The sequence below is a fragment of the Pseudonaja textilis genome, chromosome 10, assembly GCF_049901715.1.
Source record: "Pseudonaja textilis isolate UNSWEBS1 chromosome 10, rPseTex1.2, whole genome shotgun sequence".
Classification (NCBI taxonomy): domain Eukaryota; kingdom Metazoa; phylum Chordata; class Lepidosauria; order Squamata; family Elapidae; genus Pseudonaja; species Pseudonaja textilis.
The window spans coordinates 22516332-22529293 of NC_141999.1; the positions used below are offsets into that span (position 1 = coordinate 22516332).

The following is a 12962-nucleotide window of genomic DNA, read 5'->3' on the forward strand; positions in this document are numbered from 1 at the left end:
AGGCCCAAGGAGAAATTTCCCAACACTGAGCACAATTAACCTATGGAACAACTTGCCTCCAGAAATTGTGGATGTTCCAACGCTGAACGGTTTTAAGAGATTGGACAAACATTCGTCTGCAATAGTCTAAGCCAGGGTTTCCTGCCTGAGTGGGGGAGCTGGACTAGAAGACCTCCAAGGTCCCTTCCCAACTGTTTCCTCTTCTCTCTGCTCTATTCTATTCCATCCCTATTCCTATTCTAGACTTCCACTTCCTTACCGAATACATGGCCTTTTCTTCCTCCAGAGCTTTGGCGTGTTTGATAGCTTCCGCCTCCTCTTTGTCCTTCCGCAACATCCTTCCAGAAAAAGAAAAGAGGGCATTGAAGAAAAAGGGGGTGCTTACTCAGAGGGTAACCCTAGAAATGTATGCCCAGAACTGTGGTTTGAGTAGGTGACTAGGCTGAGCCAGGGGAGGGAGGTGTCAAACATGTCATCAGCCTTGAGTCTCTTCGTGTCCACAAGAGATATAATCTAGCCCACCATGAATTCCACTGATTTTTATCTACTATCAGTTTGCTTTGACTGCTAGTACAGGTAGTTCTTCAACTTACAACAGTTCCTTTCGTGACCAAACTTACATCATCACTGGAAAAAGTGACTTTCACAATTATAACGTTACAGCATCCGCACAGTCACGTGATCAAAATTCAGATGCTTGGCAACTGACTCGGGTTTAGTTTAGTTTAATTGTCATTGCACACCATACAACAAAATTAAATACCATCTTCAGTGTACTATACGGTAGAATTCAACAGAGCTACTGCCCTGGGATAGAATCTGTTTTTCAGCCGATTTGTCCTTGTTTTTATTATTATCCTATACCGTCTTCCAGATGGTAATAGTTCAAAAAAAGGGTTCCCAGGATGAGATGGATCTTTAAGAATGTTTTGAACTTTCTTAAGGCAGCAGGAACTATAAAGATCTTCCAAAGAGGGGAGAGGGCAACCTAGGATCCTCTGGGCAATGACATTAACCCTCTGGAGTGCTGTCCTGTCTGCCACTGTGCAAACTGGCAAACCAGACACAAGTTGCAGTAAGTTAAGATACTCTCTATGGTGAAGCGGTAGAAGGTCTCTGACAATTTTTCGTTCAGTTATTGTTTTCTGAGAAGTCTCAGGTAGTCTAATCTCTGCTGGGCCCTTTTGACCAGGGCTGCAATGTGAGGCCCCAGGTCAGGTCCTCTTTTATGGTAACACCCAGAAATGGTAACACCCAGAAACTTAAAACTGGCCACTTGCTCCCCACGGTCTCCCCTGATAAGCCTGATCTGTTCCTTCCATAGTCCACTATAAGCTCCTTAGTCTTATTGGTGTTGAGGACCAAGTTATGGTCTCCACACCATGAAAGCAACCGTTGGTCCACCTCATCTCAGTAAGCAGACTCATCCCCCCATCCCCCCCCCAGAGACGTGTCCCACCACTGTTGTATCATCTGCAAATTTACTCGTAGTATTACTAGCCTGAGTTGGAATGCACTCATTTATGACGGTAGCTGTGTCTCGGGGGGGGGTGGGGGGTCATTTGACCTCCTTTTGCGACTTTCTGACATACAGGGAAGCCAGATGTCAGGTTAAATATCCATTTAAAAAGAAAAGAACAAAGTCCACCTTCCAAGACAATTTCTTTTATTTAGGAAAGCATCTAATTGGCAAAAGTCCATAGTTTTCTGGATCTGACCCAACCCGGAATTACCCCACAATATCAGAAGGTAGAAACAACCCCCAAAAGTCACATTCTCCAACAGAAGTAATTCAACGGCCCCAACACGGACAGCTCGTTTTCCCACGGGAAGAAGAACCACCTCACCTAAACAACTCTTATCTCCACTCGTCCCCCCCTTAGGGAAGTGGCAGTCAACCCCATGACTGCCACAGAGAAAGTAAGAAAAAGAATATCTACTAAGCCTAACTAAAATGGCTACACATACGCCAATTTCAGGCTTGACACCAGTTTCACTTAACAACCGTGTCGCTAACTTGTTCGCCGCAGCAATTCACTTCAAAAAGGTAGCCAGAAAGGAGGTAAAAGGGGGCAAACTTCCCTTAATAAATGTTACGCTTAGCAAACGGAAATTTTGGCTTCAATTGTGAGTCCTACGCCAAGGACTCCCTACGTATCACGTGTGAGCTTCTCCAGAACTGCCCCCACCCCCCAAAAGGGGTGAGGTCGGGGAGAGGAATCTTACCGGACAAAATCTCCTTCAGCCATCCCATAAGTTGTCGCCTGCTTATTCAGATCGGCCACTTGGTCTTGGTTCAACTCGTCTACGTCAACTTCGACATCTGAAAGCAACAGAAGGCAGCTGAATGTTGGTGGCCCCCACCCATCCAGCCAGGCCTGCCAGATCTCTCAGCCGTTCCCTGCCGTGCTCCCGTTTCTGCAACACGCCTGATCCTAAAAAGGCGATCTGGAGGCGTACCAATATCGGGGATCACTTCGTCCTCATCGGTGTTGCTGTCTTCTTCAGAATCCTCCTCCTCTGCTCGCTTCTCGGACGGGTTCTCAAATTCGGCCACGGTGCTGTCCTCGTAGGTGTAGCCGATGGAAGCTTTCTTCTCCGCCAACCTGAACAGAGGAATAGAATAGAATCACACAGTGGGAAGGGACCTTGGAGGTCTTCTAGTCCAACCCCCTGCTTAGGCAGGAAAGCCTACACCATCTTTTTAAAAAATTCCTGTGTTGGAGCATTTAACAACTTCTGGAGGCAAGCAGTTCCACTGGTTAATTGTTCTCGGGAAATTTCTCCTTAGATCTAGGTTGGTTCTCTCCTTGGTTAGTTTCCATCCATTGCTTCTTGTCCTGCCCTCAGGTGCTTTGGAGAATAGCTTGACCCCCTTCCTCCTCCCTGTGGCAGCCCCTCAAATATCGGAGCACTGCTATCCTGTCTCCCCTGGTCCTTCTCTTCCCTAGACCAGCCAGGCCCAGTTCCTGCAACCGTTCATCGTTTGTTTTAGTCTCCAGTCCCCTAATCATCCTGGCTGCTCTTCTCTGAACTGTTTCTAGAGTCTCAAACAGGAGCAGCAATTAAAACTGAGTGTTCTAGGAATTATAATGCAATAGAATAGGACAGGATAGGATAGGATAGAACAGAATAGAATAACAGGGAAGGGACCTTGGAGGTCTTCTAGTCCAACCCCCTGCCTAGGCAGGAAACCCCACACCACTTCAGACAAAGGGTTATCCAATCTTTTCTTAAAAACTTCCATGTTGGAGCATTCACAACTTCTGGAGGCAAGCAGTTCCACTGGTTAATTGTTCTCACTCTCAGGAAATGTCTCCTTAGTTCTAAGTTGCTTCTCTCATTGATTAGTTTCCACCCGTTGCTTCTCGTCCTGCCCTCAGGAGCTTTGGAGAATAGCTTGACTCCCTCTTCTTTGGGGCAGCCCCTGAGATATTGGAACCCTGCTGTCATTTTTCCCATCAGGCTGCCAGGAGTCCCAGAGCAGACATCTGTGCCGGCTATTCTACCTGTCGCCCGATTTATCTCAAGGATTTTTATACTGCTTTTCGACCAGCTTTAATCCGCAGACTGGTTAAGAATACAGCCTCCCCTGCCTTCCCCAGCTGTCGGCATTCAAACCAGATGTGGAAATAAATGTCTCGTCTTCAGGAAGTCAACCCAACATTCAGTGTCTGAGAGCAGCTGAGAGCAACGGGGAGGAAGAGTCACAAAAGGTACCGATAGAAGAGAATATTGGTAGCTCAGCGTTGAATGGTGGGATCCCTGGTGCTCTCTTAACTAGGTGGTTTTCTTGCAGATGTTTCATGACCCAACTAGGGAACATTATCAGTGCTGGGAGGAGGAGGAGGAGGAGGAGGAGGAGGAAGGGGGGGAAATGAGAACTGTATGGTCCTTGGTGCTTTCTGAACTTGATTATTTAATTGTGCAAATGTTTAACTACCGAACTAGATAACATCTTCAGTACTAGAAGGAAGTGGGGTTTGCGAGGAGGAGGAAGAGGAGGAGGAGGATAGGGTCCTTAGTGCTCTCAGAGATTGGTTGCTTCCTTGCAGATGTTTCATGACCCAACTAGGTAACTTCATCAGAGACTGGAGGGTGGGAGGGAGAGAAGGACGAGCACCGTGAGGGTCCTTTTGTGACTGTAGGTCCTCCTCAGTATTCCCTGAGCTTGTTTGCTTTCTTGCAGACATTTCATGACCCGACTAAGGAACATCATCAGTGCCAGAAGTGAGAGGGGTTTCGCTCTTTGTTTATAAATCCTATTCAGCACGGATGACGTTCCTTAGTTGGGTAACGAAACGTCCGCGAGAAAGCAACGGAGCTCAGAGGGCCCTGAGGACAATTCCACAGTTCACAAAAGGGTCTGAATCCCAGCCAAGGGACATCCCAAGTGGGTCTACCTCGTGGTTACTCACTTCTTCTTTTCGTCCTCGTTGGGCTTCTGGAGTCCTCCGTACAACTCGTCGATGTAGATCTGATACAGGCACTGTTCTTCCGAGACTGCAAAACAGGGATGGAGAGGAAGCAGATGAGATGAATTATTGCAAGTTGAGGAATACCTGTAATCCCACCCTCAGCCTTGCTGTCATGCCCTTGTTAAGAGTCTGATTCTGAGGGGGAGGTTGAGCAGCTGACAGGGAGTGGGAGTGCGGCTCCAGTGGCTGTGGAAGGGGGACAGGCACAGTCCGGCTGGGCATCCAGAGGAAGACCCAGAGCCACCCCCTCTTCATCCTAGGGCACGCAGGGAGGAACGGAGAAGGGAGCAATGTGGTTTACGGGAGAGGAAAGGGCCCTGATCGCCTTCATGGGCTGCAGCTGGAAAGACTGTTTAAAAGGGCAAACTACGCATGGCAACGTTGCTGGAAGCAAAGCGTGCATTATCTTTGTTGAGGCTTATCTGGGTGTTGGCGTCCTCCCAACTGTGGGTGCTGTGTTATCTTTCGAAAGTCTGCAATTTATCATCCTGGCCTGGCGTGTTAATTACTTCAGTGTGGTTTGTGTTTGGGTTTTTTATTTCTAATTATCTTTACTTTGGGTTCGGACTGCATTTACTCCATTTGTGGGCTGTTTTTGGAAAAAGTTTGATCTCCAGCTGAGGATAATTGGACATTGGGGGCCAAGTTGGAGGCATCGAAGGGAATTTATTCTACTTTTGTGACTTTGTTATTTTTGTGTCACGCCCCAGGTCATCACACTTGCTGCCCCTAAAGGCTGGCTGGAATGAACCCTACACATTAATTCATTAAAAATGTAGGTGTTTGGTTTGAGGAGCAAGCCTGGGAGGAGCTAGGAGAGAAGCAACCTCAATTCCTTAAACCTCTGTGCACTACAGCAGGGCAAGAAAAATGGAAGAAAACTTACTGCCAGCAAAATCGTTCTGGACAAGTCCCCTGTATCTTTCATAGTTGCATTTCCTTTCGTCAGATTCCTGCTCGGGAGTGCTGGAGGCAATAAGAGGAAAAAGAGCAGAATTAAAATTCTAAGCATGCAAAACGCCAGGCAAGAAAGTCTTGGAAAAGTATACAAGGAACAAATAAATGCCTTACACTGGATTCAGCAGGGGAGGAGTATACATGGGGATGTAATCCAGGTGCGCCCGTACATCGAACCGGTCAATCATGTTGTTGGTATCCCCCTGCCAAGGCATCCTGGAAGGACACAACACCAAAAGGTGGGTGGGATCCCACACAATGCTTATTCTTTTTTATATATATAAGTCTTTTATTTTTTTTAACTTAAACATATCATCTTCCATTAAACAGTGTGTCATCTGGGTACAGATGTCTCTATGCTATTACAATCAAAATTTACCATATTCGTTACATTGATAATATCCTCTAATCTTACAATAATAATAATCAGCATTATATTCATTTCTTCCTCTTAACATATCTTCTAATGAAAACATATTACGTTAGACATAATAATCTAATATTAATAATCATATTGTTTACCTGTCTATCTTAACATATATTCTTTATATCACTAATCTCCGTTTATTCCTCACTTCTACTTTTATTCTCCAACCATCCATAAAATAGCTCCCATGTCAATATTCAGTTTGTTCTTTCTCCTTTATAGCAAGCGTTAATCGGTTCATTTCTGCAGATTCCAATATCTTCCTAATCACATTCACATCTGTAGGGATCCCATCCCTTTTCCAATTTTGTACAAATACCTTTAACTAGCTGCACTTAATACATGTATAATTAAATATGCATTTCCTTTCACTCAACGCTTATTCTTATTATGAGTCGCTGGCTGGGGAATTCTGGGAGTTGAAGTCCACACAGCTCCAAGTTGCCTAGGTTAGGAACACCGCTCTACTGTTGTTCAGCCCCAAAATGCAAACTACTCACATATTCACAGGACTTTCAGCGGCGAGAGCCACGGCGGAATCTAAGTGCACCTTGCAGGCGCGCCCATGGACCTGCAGGAATTGGGCTGGATCCTTTTTCTGGAGGGAAAGAAACCCACTGGTGACCGCCCCAAACCAACACTTGAACCAACTCCAACTTACAGCCAGAGTATAGGCTCTTTCCAGGATTCTGTCTGACTCGTATTTTATTTTGTCAATTCAGTTTGTTGCTGGCCATCTCGCTGCATGGCAGCTTCGTTCTCCTTTTGGTATTGGAAGGATTGCCTTTAAGCCCTCTTCCCCACACACACACACATCACATCTGTAGTTTTATGTTTTGCCTTGGTTCTTAGTTGGTTTGATGGTTGAGGATTTTAAATGGGTGCCAAGTGTTGGTCGAAGACCGTAATAACTTAACTAATCTGAGCTTCTATGATTTCATATACTGTATTGTAGAGTTGTAATTGCAGGAATGTTCCTATCTGATGGCAAACCTCAGGTAATGAATGTTTACAAAGCAAATACAACTCAGGCAAACAAAGTCATTAACGTAAAGGAGAATTAGAGAGAGGAAGTAAACATATGTTGGATTTTGACTGGAGATCGTTAATTGTGTTAGTTACTATGCTGAACAGTAAGGGAAGTCAAGCAGAAACCAAAGTTAACCAATGGTAGAGGATTACTAAAAATGTGTATAAATGCAAGACTAGACTCCAATAAAGTTCATCATGATTCATTTGATCATGATCAAACACCTCGACTGCCTCGTCATTACAACACCGTATGTCTTTTCTCAGTTCTCCTTCGAGATGGCAACCCACCAAGGGCATCACACCCACAGATTTAATTAAAAGGGCCTGGCATATTCCGAATATCTGTTCAACTAGCCCTTATTTTCCATATAACTATGAGCTGCTCCCCAATAACCCACCCTAAAACCCGAGAAATGGCTGATATAAAACACGCCCACACCTCAACTTGAAAGGCAACGAACGCAAGCTTGAAAGCGCTTTAAAGATGAACAAAGGCACCTTTACAGATTAAGAATCCACAAAAGGACGCGTACGGCAATAAACACGCAAACAGTGACAATTTCTTTAAACATGCAGCCGAGGGAGAAATAAACCTAACAATCACCTCCATCGAAATTGGGAGGGGAGAAAAATAACTTCGTAAGGGCTAGGAAGGTAAAGAGATGGGAAGCTAAGTGCCCCCGTTATGGCCTTAGGAAGAGTTCAAAGTCTTTGGTATGGGTGGTTGGTTTGGGATATTCCCCTCTCGCGGGTGACACTGTGGATGCAAAAACGCGGACATCAGCAATTCTGCAACAATATTCAGTACCCCAAAATTCCACAGGATCCGATCTGGGTCGGTCACCAGTACCAGAGGTTTAGTCCTCCGAGCTTTCGGACTCGTGGTGGAGTCCATCCTCAGGGAACCTGTCTCTAGCAATGTGTGCACTTTGGGCTATTCTGTGTGTGGTGTTTATATGGTGCCCGTTGTGCGTCATTTTCTTTTAGTTGTGACCGATCCAGATTGGAACCCCGAAAACCTTATCCTGGGCCACGTAGATTCAGTTTCATTTGTCGGAAAAATCTGTTCGCAAGAAAAATGTAACATCTCACGCTCGTTTCTTGAAGAGTATTAGCTTCTGAAAGAAAGAGGCAGTAGACATAAGGCATTCTCCCAAAATGAACCAAGGGGAAAGACACTCACTATCTTTTCGTAATACTCTCTCCGGCGTTCCGCTCTCTTTTTGTAATCCACCATCATCCCCCGAAGCTTTCGCTCATGTTTTCGAGCTTCGTGCCACATCCTGCTTTTCTCTCAGCTATTCCACGGGGTGAGGAAAAGAGGCACGTCCATGCATTAAGGGGGAAGGGGGGTGGGGGGAAAGAAGAAAGGGAAATATAACAAAATCTAACACAGCAACTTTTTCATGCTGCATCCCAGCCTCCGATAGGCTCTACCAAAATATTCTTTGATTATTAATCATATCAGATATCACATTGGTCCCTGAATGCCTGGCAAAGAATGACAAAGCAGAAGCTTTCACCAGAATTTAAACCTTTTTTTTTTTTTAACAAGAAATCAAACACAATTCTATCTAAGGATGAAATCCATTTTGTGTGTTTCTATGCTGGTCTCAGTTCCTTCCAAACAGCTTCTACCACCCCTTGGAGACAAATCAGTTCCAGTCTTTCTGGATGTCTGGTTTTACTGAACCATTTAGTAATGTCAAGACAGGGTAAAATAAGTTGCCTTGAGCAGATTCCACCTACTGTAATTCAAATATGGCCATTCTTTCACTTGTCTTTTTCCTAGAGTTAGGTAATAGATCAATTACTGCATGTTTTAAAAAAACACCAACAATTTGAAGGTAGGTCAAATACTGCAAACTGTAAAAATGAATTGAGAAATGAGAAAGTGCTGCAGTCAAAGTACTTTGGATGATAAATAAAACAGCACACACAACCGATACTTACCGAGAGCAGGATCTTGAGAGAAGTCAAAATGGATGCTTTCCTTTTCCGCTATCACAGTGAAGTGAGGGTTTTTTTCCTCTATGAAAGGAGCGCCCTAAATAAATAGGAAGTCAGAAAATGTAAAAGATGTACATGTGTGTGTGTTTTTATTAATCTAAATGTCATACAGCTTGCAATTTAGCTGAGGGACAGGCAGTTTTTCTCCTAAGGATTTTAAGCAGTCATACAAAGAGTACCACCAAATGTTATTGCAGGTATAGGAATTCTTTTTTTTTTTACATAGAAATTTTATTCAAAATTACAATTGCACCAATCCAAAGTAATGCAAGGGTGATTCTTCAATTGTTTTCCTCTCAGGAACCCACTTTTAAAAAAAGAACTCCTGGTTCTGTAACTTACATTGACTAGTATTTATCACATTATACATTAAAATTGACACATTTGCTGCCTCTTACAATTGTCGGATGTGATTTTAATACTGTATTATTTTTTAACATAGGCTGACAAATAATTTTCAGGATTCCTGAATCCTGAGAGACTTCCAGGAGTCCTCAGATCACATTTTAAGAAACAATGCTTTAGAAGTTACAGTAATACAACAGACCCAGCGATCATTAAGCAAAATATTTTCTACGCACGTATAAGTACAACAGCACTGGCAATTAATAACAATTGCATTTAAACTTATGCAGGTAGTTCTTGAGTTACAGCAGTTCGTTTAGTAAGCGTTCCGTTGCAATGGCACTGAAAAGTGACTTATGACCATTTTTCAGACTTATGACCACTGCAGCATCCTCACAGTCACATGATCAAAATTCAAGGCACTCGGCAACTGACTCATATTTATGACAGTTGCAGAGTCCTGGAGTCATGCAATCCCCTTTTGCGACCTTCTGACAAGCAAAATCAATGGGGAAGCCAGGCTCACTTAGCAACTGCGTTACTAAATTAACAACTGCAGTGATTCACTTAACAGCGGTGGCAAGCAAGGTGGTAAAATGAGGCAAAGCTCCCTTAACAATTGTCTCACTTAGCAACAGGAATTGGGGGCTCAATTGTGTTCATAAGTTGAGGACTACTTTCCCAGGGCTTTACAGCCCTCTCTAAGCAGTTTGGAGAGTCAGCATATGGTCCCCAACAATCTGGGTCCTCATTTTACTGACCTCGGAAGGAATTCAGGTGGCAAAGCTCAATCCTTGGTTGTCTAAACAGAGGCATAGAATCAAAATCACGTAAAGTGTTCGTACCCCGTTATAAATCCTTGGTTAAGGCCACACCTGGAGCACTGCATTGCGTTTTGGTCACCACTTTATAAAAAAGATGTGGAGACTCTAGAAAGAGGGCAGAGAAGAGCAACTAAGAGGATTAAAGGCCTGGAGGATAAAACATAGGAAGAAAGGTGGCGGGAATTGGGTTTGGCCAATCTAAAGGAAAAAAGGGCATGATAGCAGGCTTCCAATATTTGAGGGGCTGCCAGAAAGAAGGGTGGGGGGGACTCAACCTAGTCTCCAAAGCCTTTGAAGACAGGGCAAAAAACAATGAATTGATGGAATTAAGGAGGAATTTCCTGACATTGAGGACAATGAACCAGTGGACCAACTTGCCACCAGAAGTTGTGGGTGACTGGACAGCCACCTGTCTGAAATGGCATACAGGGTCTCCTGCTTGAGCAGGGGGCTGGACTAGAAACCCTCCAGGGTCCCTTCCAGCTCTATTCTGGTTGAATGATTGATTGATGTGATCTAGGGTCTTCTGTTTCAGTAGGGCTGATTCCGGATCCCTTTCCATCTCTATTCTGGTTGATTGACTGTTGATGTGATCTAGTCTCTTCTGCTTGAGCAGGGGGCTGGACTAGAAGACCTCCAGGGTCCCCTCCAGCTCTATTCCGATTGATTGAAAGGGGAAAAAAATGAGATACGAATAGGATAGCCAAACGGGAAGGACCCTTCCACACCTAACAGAAAACACTTCAACAATCCTTCAAGGCCCTCTATCGCTTTTCAGCAGTCAGAGACAACATTGTCCACTTTTTTTAAAAAAAAAAAGTGGTGCTAGTCCTCAAGATTCTTGCAGATTTCCCCCCTCTCCTCCTCTTTTCCAACGCCAGAAGCTAAATGGGGCTCTTTGATAGCCGTTTAGAACGTGGGGATGGAGACATTTTTTTAGGGGAAAGGGACGCCCCCGGTTTATAAAAGCGGGGAAATCTATGAAACCCCCACTCGCCTATAGCCGAAAGGGAGACTCACGGAGGCGACGGCCTCTCAGGACGAGAAAAACCGCGGCAGGCGGGCTCCCACCCCATCCACGCAGCTTCTCCACACCTCTACCCCCGTCCTCCGGTTCCGAAGAGGCCTCGTCCCGGCCGTCGATTTGCCCGCGCCCGGTTAGAGGGCAGGAGAGACACCCCCGCCCCCCCACCTCCTCACCCTGCGCCAAAGTCGCAGCTTCTTTGCCCCGGAAGCGGAAATGACTCGATTCTATAGAGTAACAACCGGGGAGGGGAAAGAAGGCGCAACAGGAGCAACCTCCCCACGGGCCTCGGATTGGTGAAAGCAGGGTCTCGTGACTGCGATCGTGTCAGCCAATCCCGGCTCGAGTTGAGCTCCATTCGCCATGATGACGCGGGTCAGGCGCCAACTATCGGTTCCACTGGTTCAGAGACGCGCAGGCGCAGAAAAAGGCCTCCTACTCTTTATCGCAGGTTCGAATCCCGAGCGCCTCCTGTGAAGAATTATTGGTTTGTCTGAAGCCATGTCAGGCATCACCCCTACCTGGTGTTTTTCTGGTGTGTTAAGTCAAGCGTGGCAACTTTAAGAGGTGTAGGCTTCCAACTCCCAGAATTCCCCAGGCTGGCATCGTCAGGAGCTACAGATACTGATATAGTCCTCGACTTAACCACAGTTCGTTTGGTGACTGAAGTCACAACAAAACTGAAAAAAAAGTGACTTTGGTTTGGACAGTTTTTCACACTTGCCACCCATGGTCATGCAAGTTAAAATTCGGGGGCTTGGCAAGTGACTCATATTTATGACGGTTGGAGTGCCTCCTGTGGTCACGTTTTGCGACCATCTGACCAGCAAAGTCAGTTGGGAAGCCGGGTTCATTTAACAACTGGGTGACTAACTTAACAAGAGCAATAATTCACGTAACAACTATGACCAGAAATCTCAATATCGGTAGTTGTCTCGTTTAGCAACAGAAATTTTGGGCTCACTTGTGGTCATAAGTCAAGGGTTATCCCTTCTTATTGGAACCCCAGAAGGGGTGTCAGAGGCTTGAGAAAGCATGTGGGAGAAAGATGCGTGTAAGAAAACTGTATTTTTTTCTGCAAGAATGCCTGTAATCGGACAGCAATCCCTCCACCACACCACACCCTGACATTGATGGTGTTACCAAGTTGGGTGATGAAATGTCTGCAAGAAAACCAAGCTCAGAGAGCAACCAAAAATAGGAATCCTCCCAGCAGTGCTGTTGGTGGGCTTTGAGTTTCAGGTAGGAGCAACCCAGAAACCTTAAAAGAGAAATGCTTATCCAGACACCAGCTCTATACCCGTGTGCTTCGCTATGAAACTATATGTGATCAGGCTTAGTTTTTTGGGAGGAAAATAAGGTGGGGGGGGAATTATGCCTCTGCCTACTAGTATCCATCGGTATTCATCTGGCTAGCATCCTGTCAGTGTGTGAGAGTTGAGGGCTGTTTGGAAACTAAAACAGTATTTGCTGTGTGAGCAAGGAGACAGCAAGGAGCCTGGGCGTGGCTTAGCTCAACTGTTCTGTACTAAACCTACTTGGTGCTCTGAAACTGAAACTCCTCTGTGTTTTGCATTTGGAACAGATTTCTTTTCAGGTGATGGTCATTTCGAAAAATCCTTTCTTAGTGAGCACCTAGAAGCCAAGAGGAACATACGTGCCAAATTTCAAGATTGTAGGCTTTTTACAGTTGTGGAGATTTTGTGATGATGCGTGAGGGGTATTTTGCTTTTAAATATATAATCTTCCCATCTCTTGCATCTGAAGAACTTCACCCTATCCGTCAAGATTACAGAAAGTACACAAAGCCTGGCCTATATTATGCAGGTTTGTTCTTTCTTTTCATTTTATGGGTTTTTTAAAAA

General features: G+C 45.0%; 1 protein-coding gene across 8 annotated transcripts in view; it reads right to left on the reverse strand.

Annotated features, from left to right (window-relative positions):
• CLASRP (CLK4 associating serine/arginine rich protein) overlaps positions 1–11320 on the reverse strand; it is a 31048-nt gene extending 19728 nt beyond the window's left edge. For 4 of the 8 annotated variants that reach the window (XM_087940165.1, XM_026715514.2, XM_087940167.1 and 1 more), the window contains exons 1-10: positions 11274–11320; positions 8848–8941; positions 8078–8192; positions 6363–6460; positions 5550–5651; positions 5365–5444; positions 4419–4503; positions 2461–2606; positions 2227–2323; positions 260–338 (exon numbers count right to left, since the gene is read on the reverse strand). In XM_087940165.1, the coding sequence (XP_087796291.1) occupies positions 260–338; positions 2227–2323; positions 2461–2606; positions 4419–4503; positions 5365–5444; positions 5550–5651; positions 6363–6460; positions 8078–8176 (786 nt within the window). In that variant the 5' untranslated portion in view covers positions 8177–8192; positions 8848–8941; positions 11274–11320. Of the gene's footprint in view, positions 1–259; positions 339–2226; positions 2324–2460; positions 2607–4418; positions 4504–5364; positions 5445–5549; positions 5652–6362; positions 6461–8077; positions 8193–8847; positions 8942–10094; positions 10180–11070 lie in introns of those variants that run through there. The other 4 variants (XM_087940162.1, XM_026715517.2, XM_087940163.1 and 1 more) reach the window with 4 other exon arrangements.
• Between the last annotated feature and the right edge of the window lie 1642 nt (positions 11321–12962).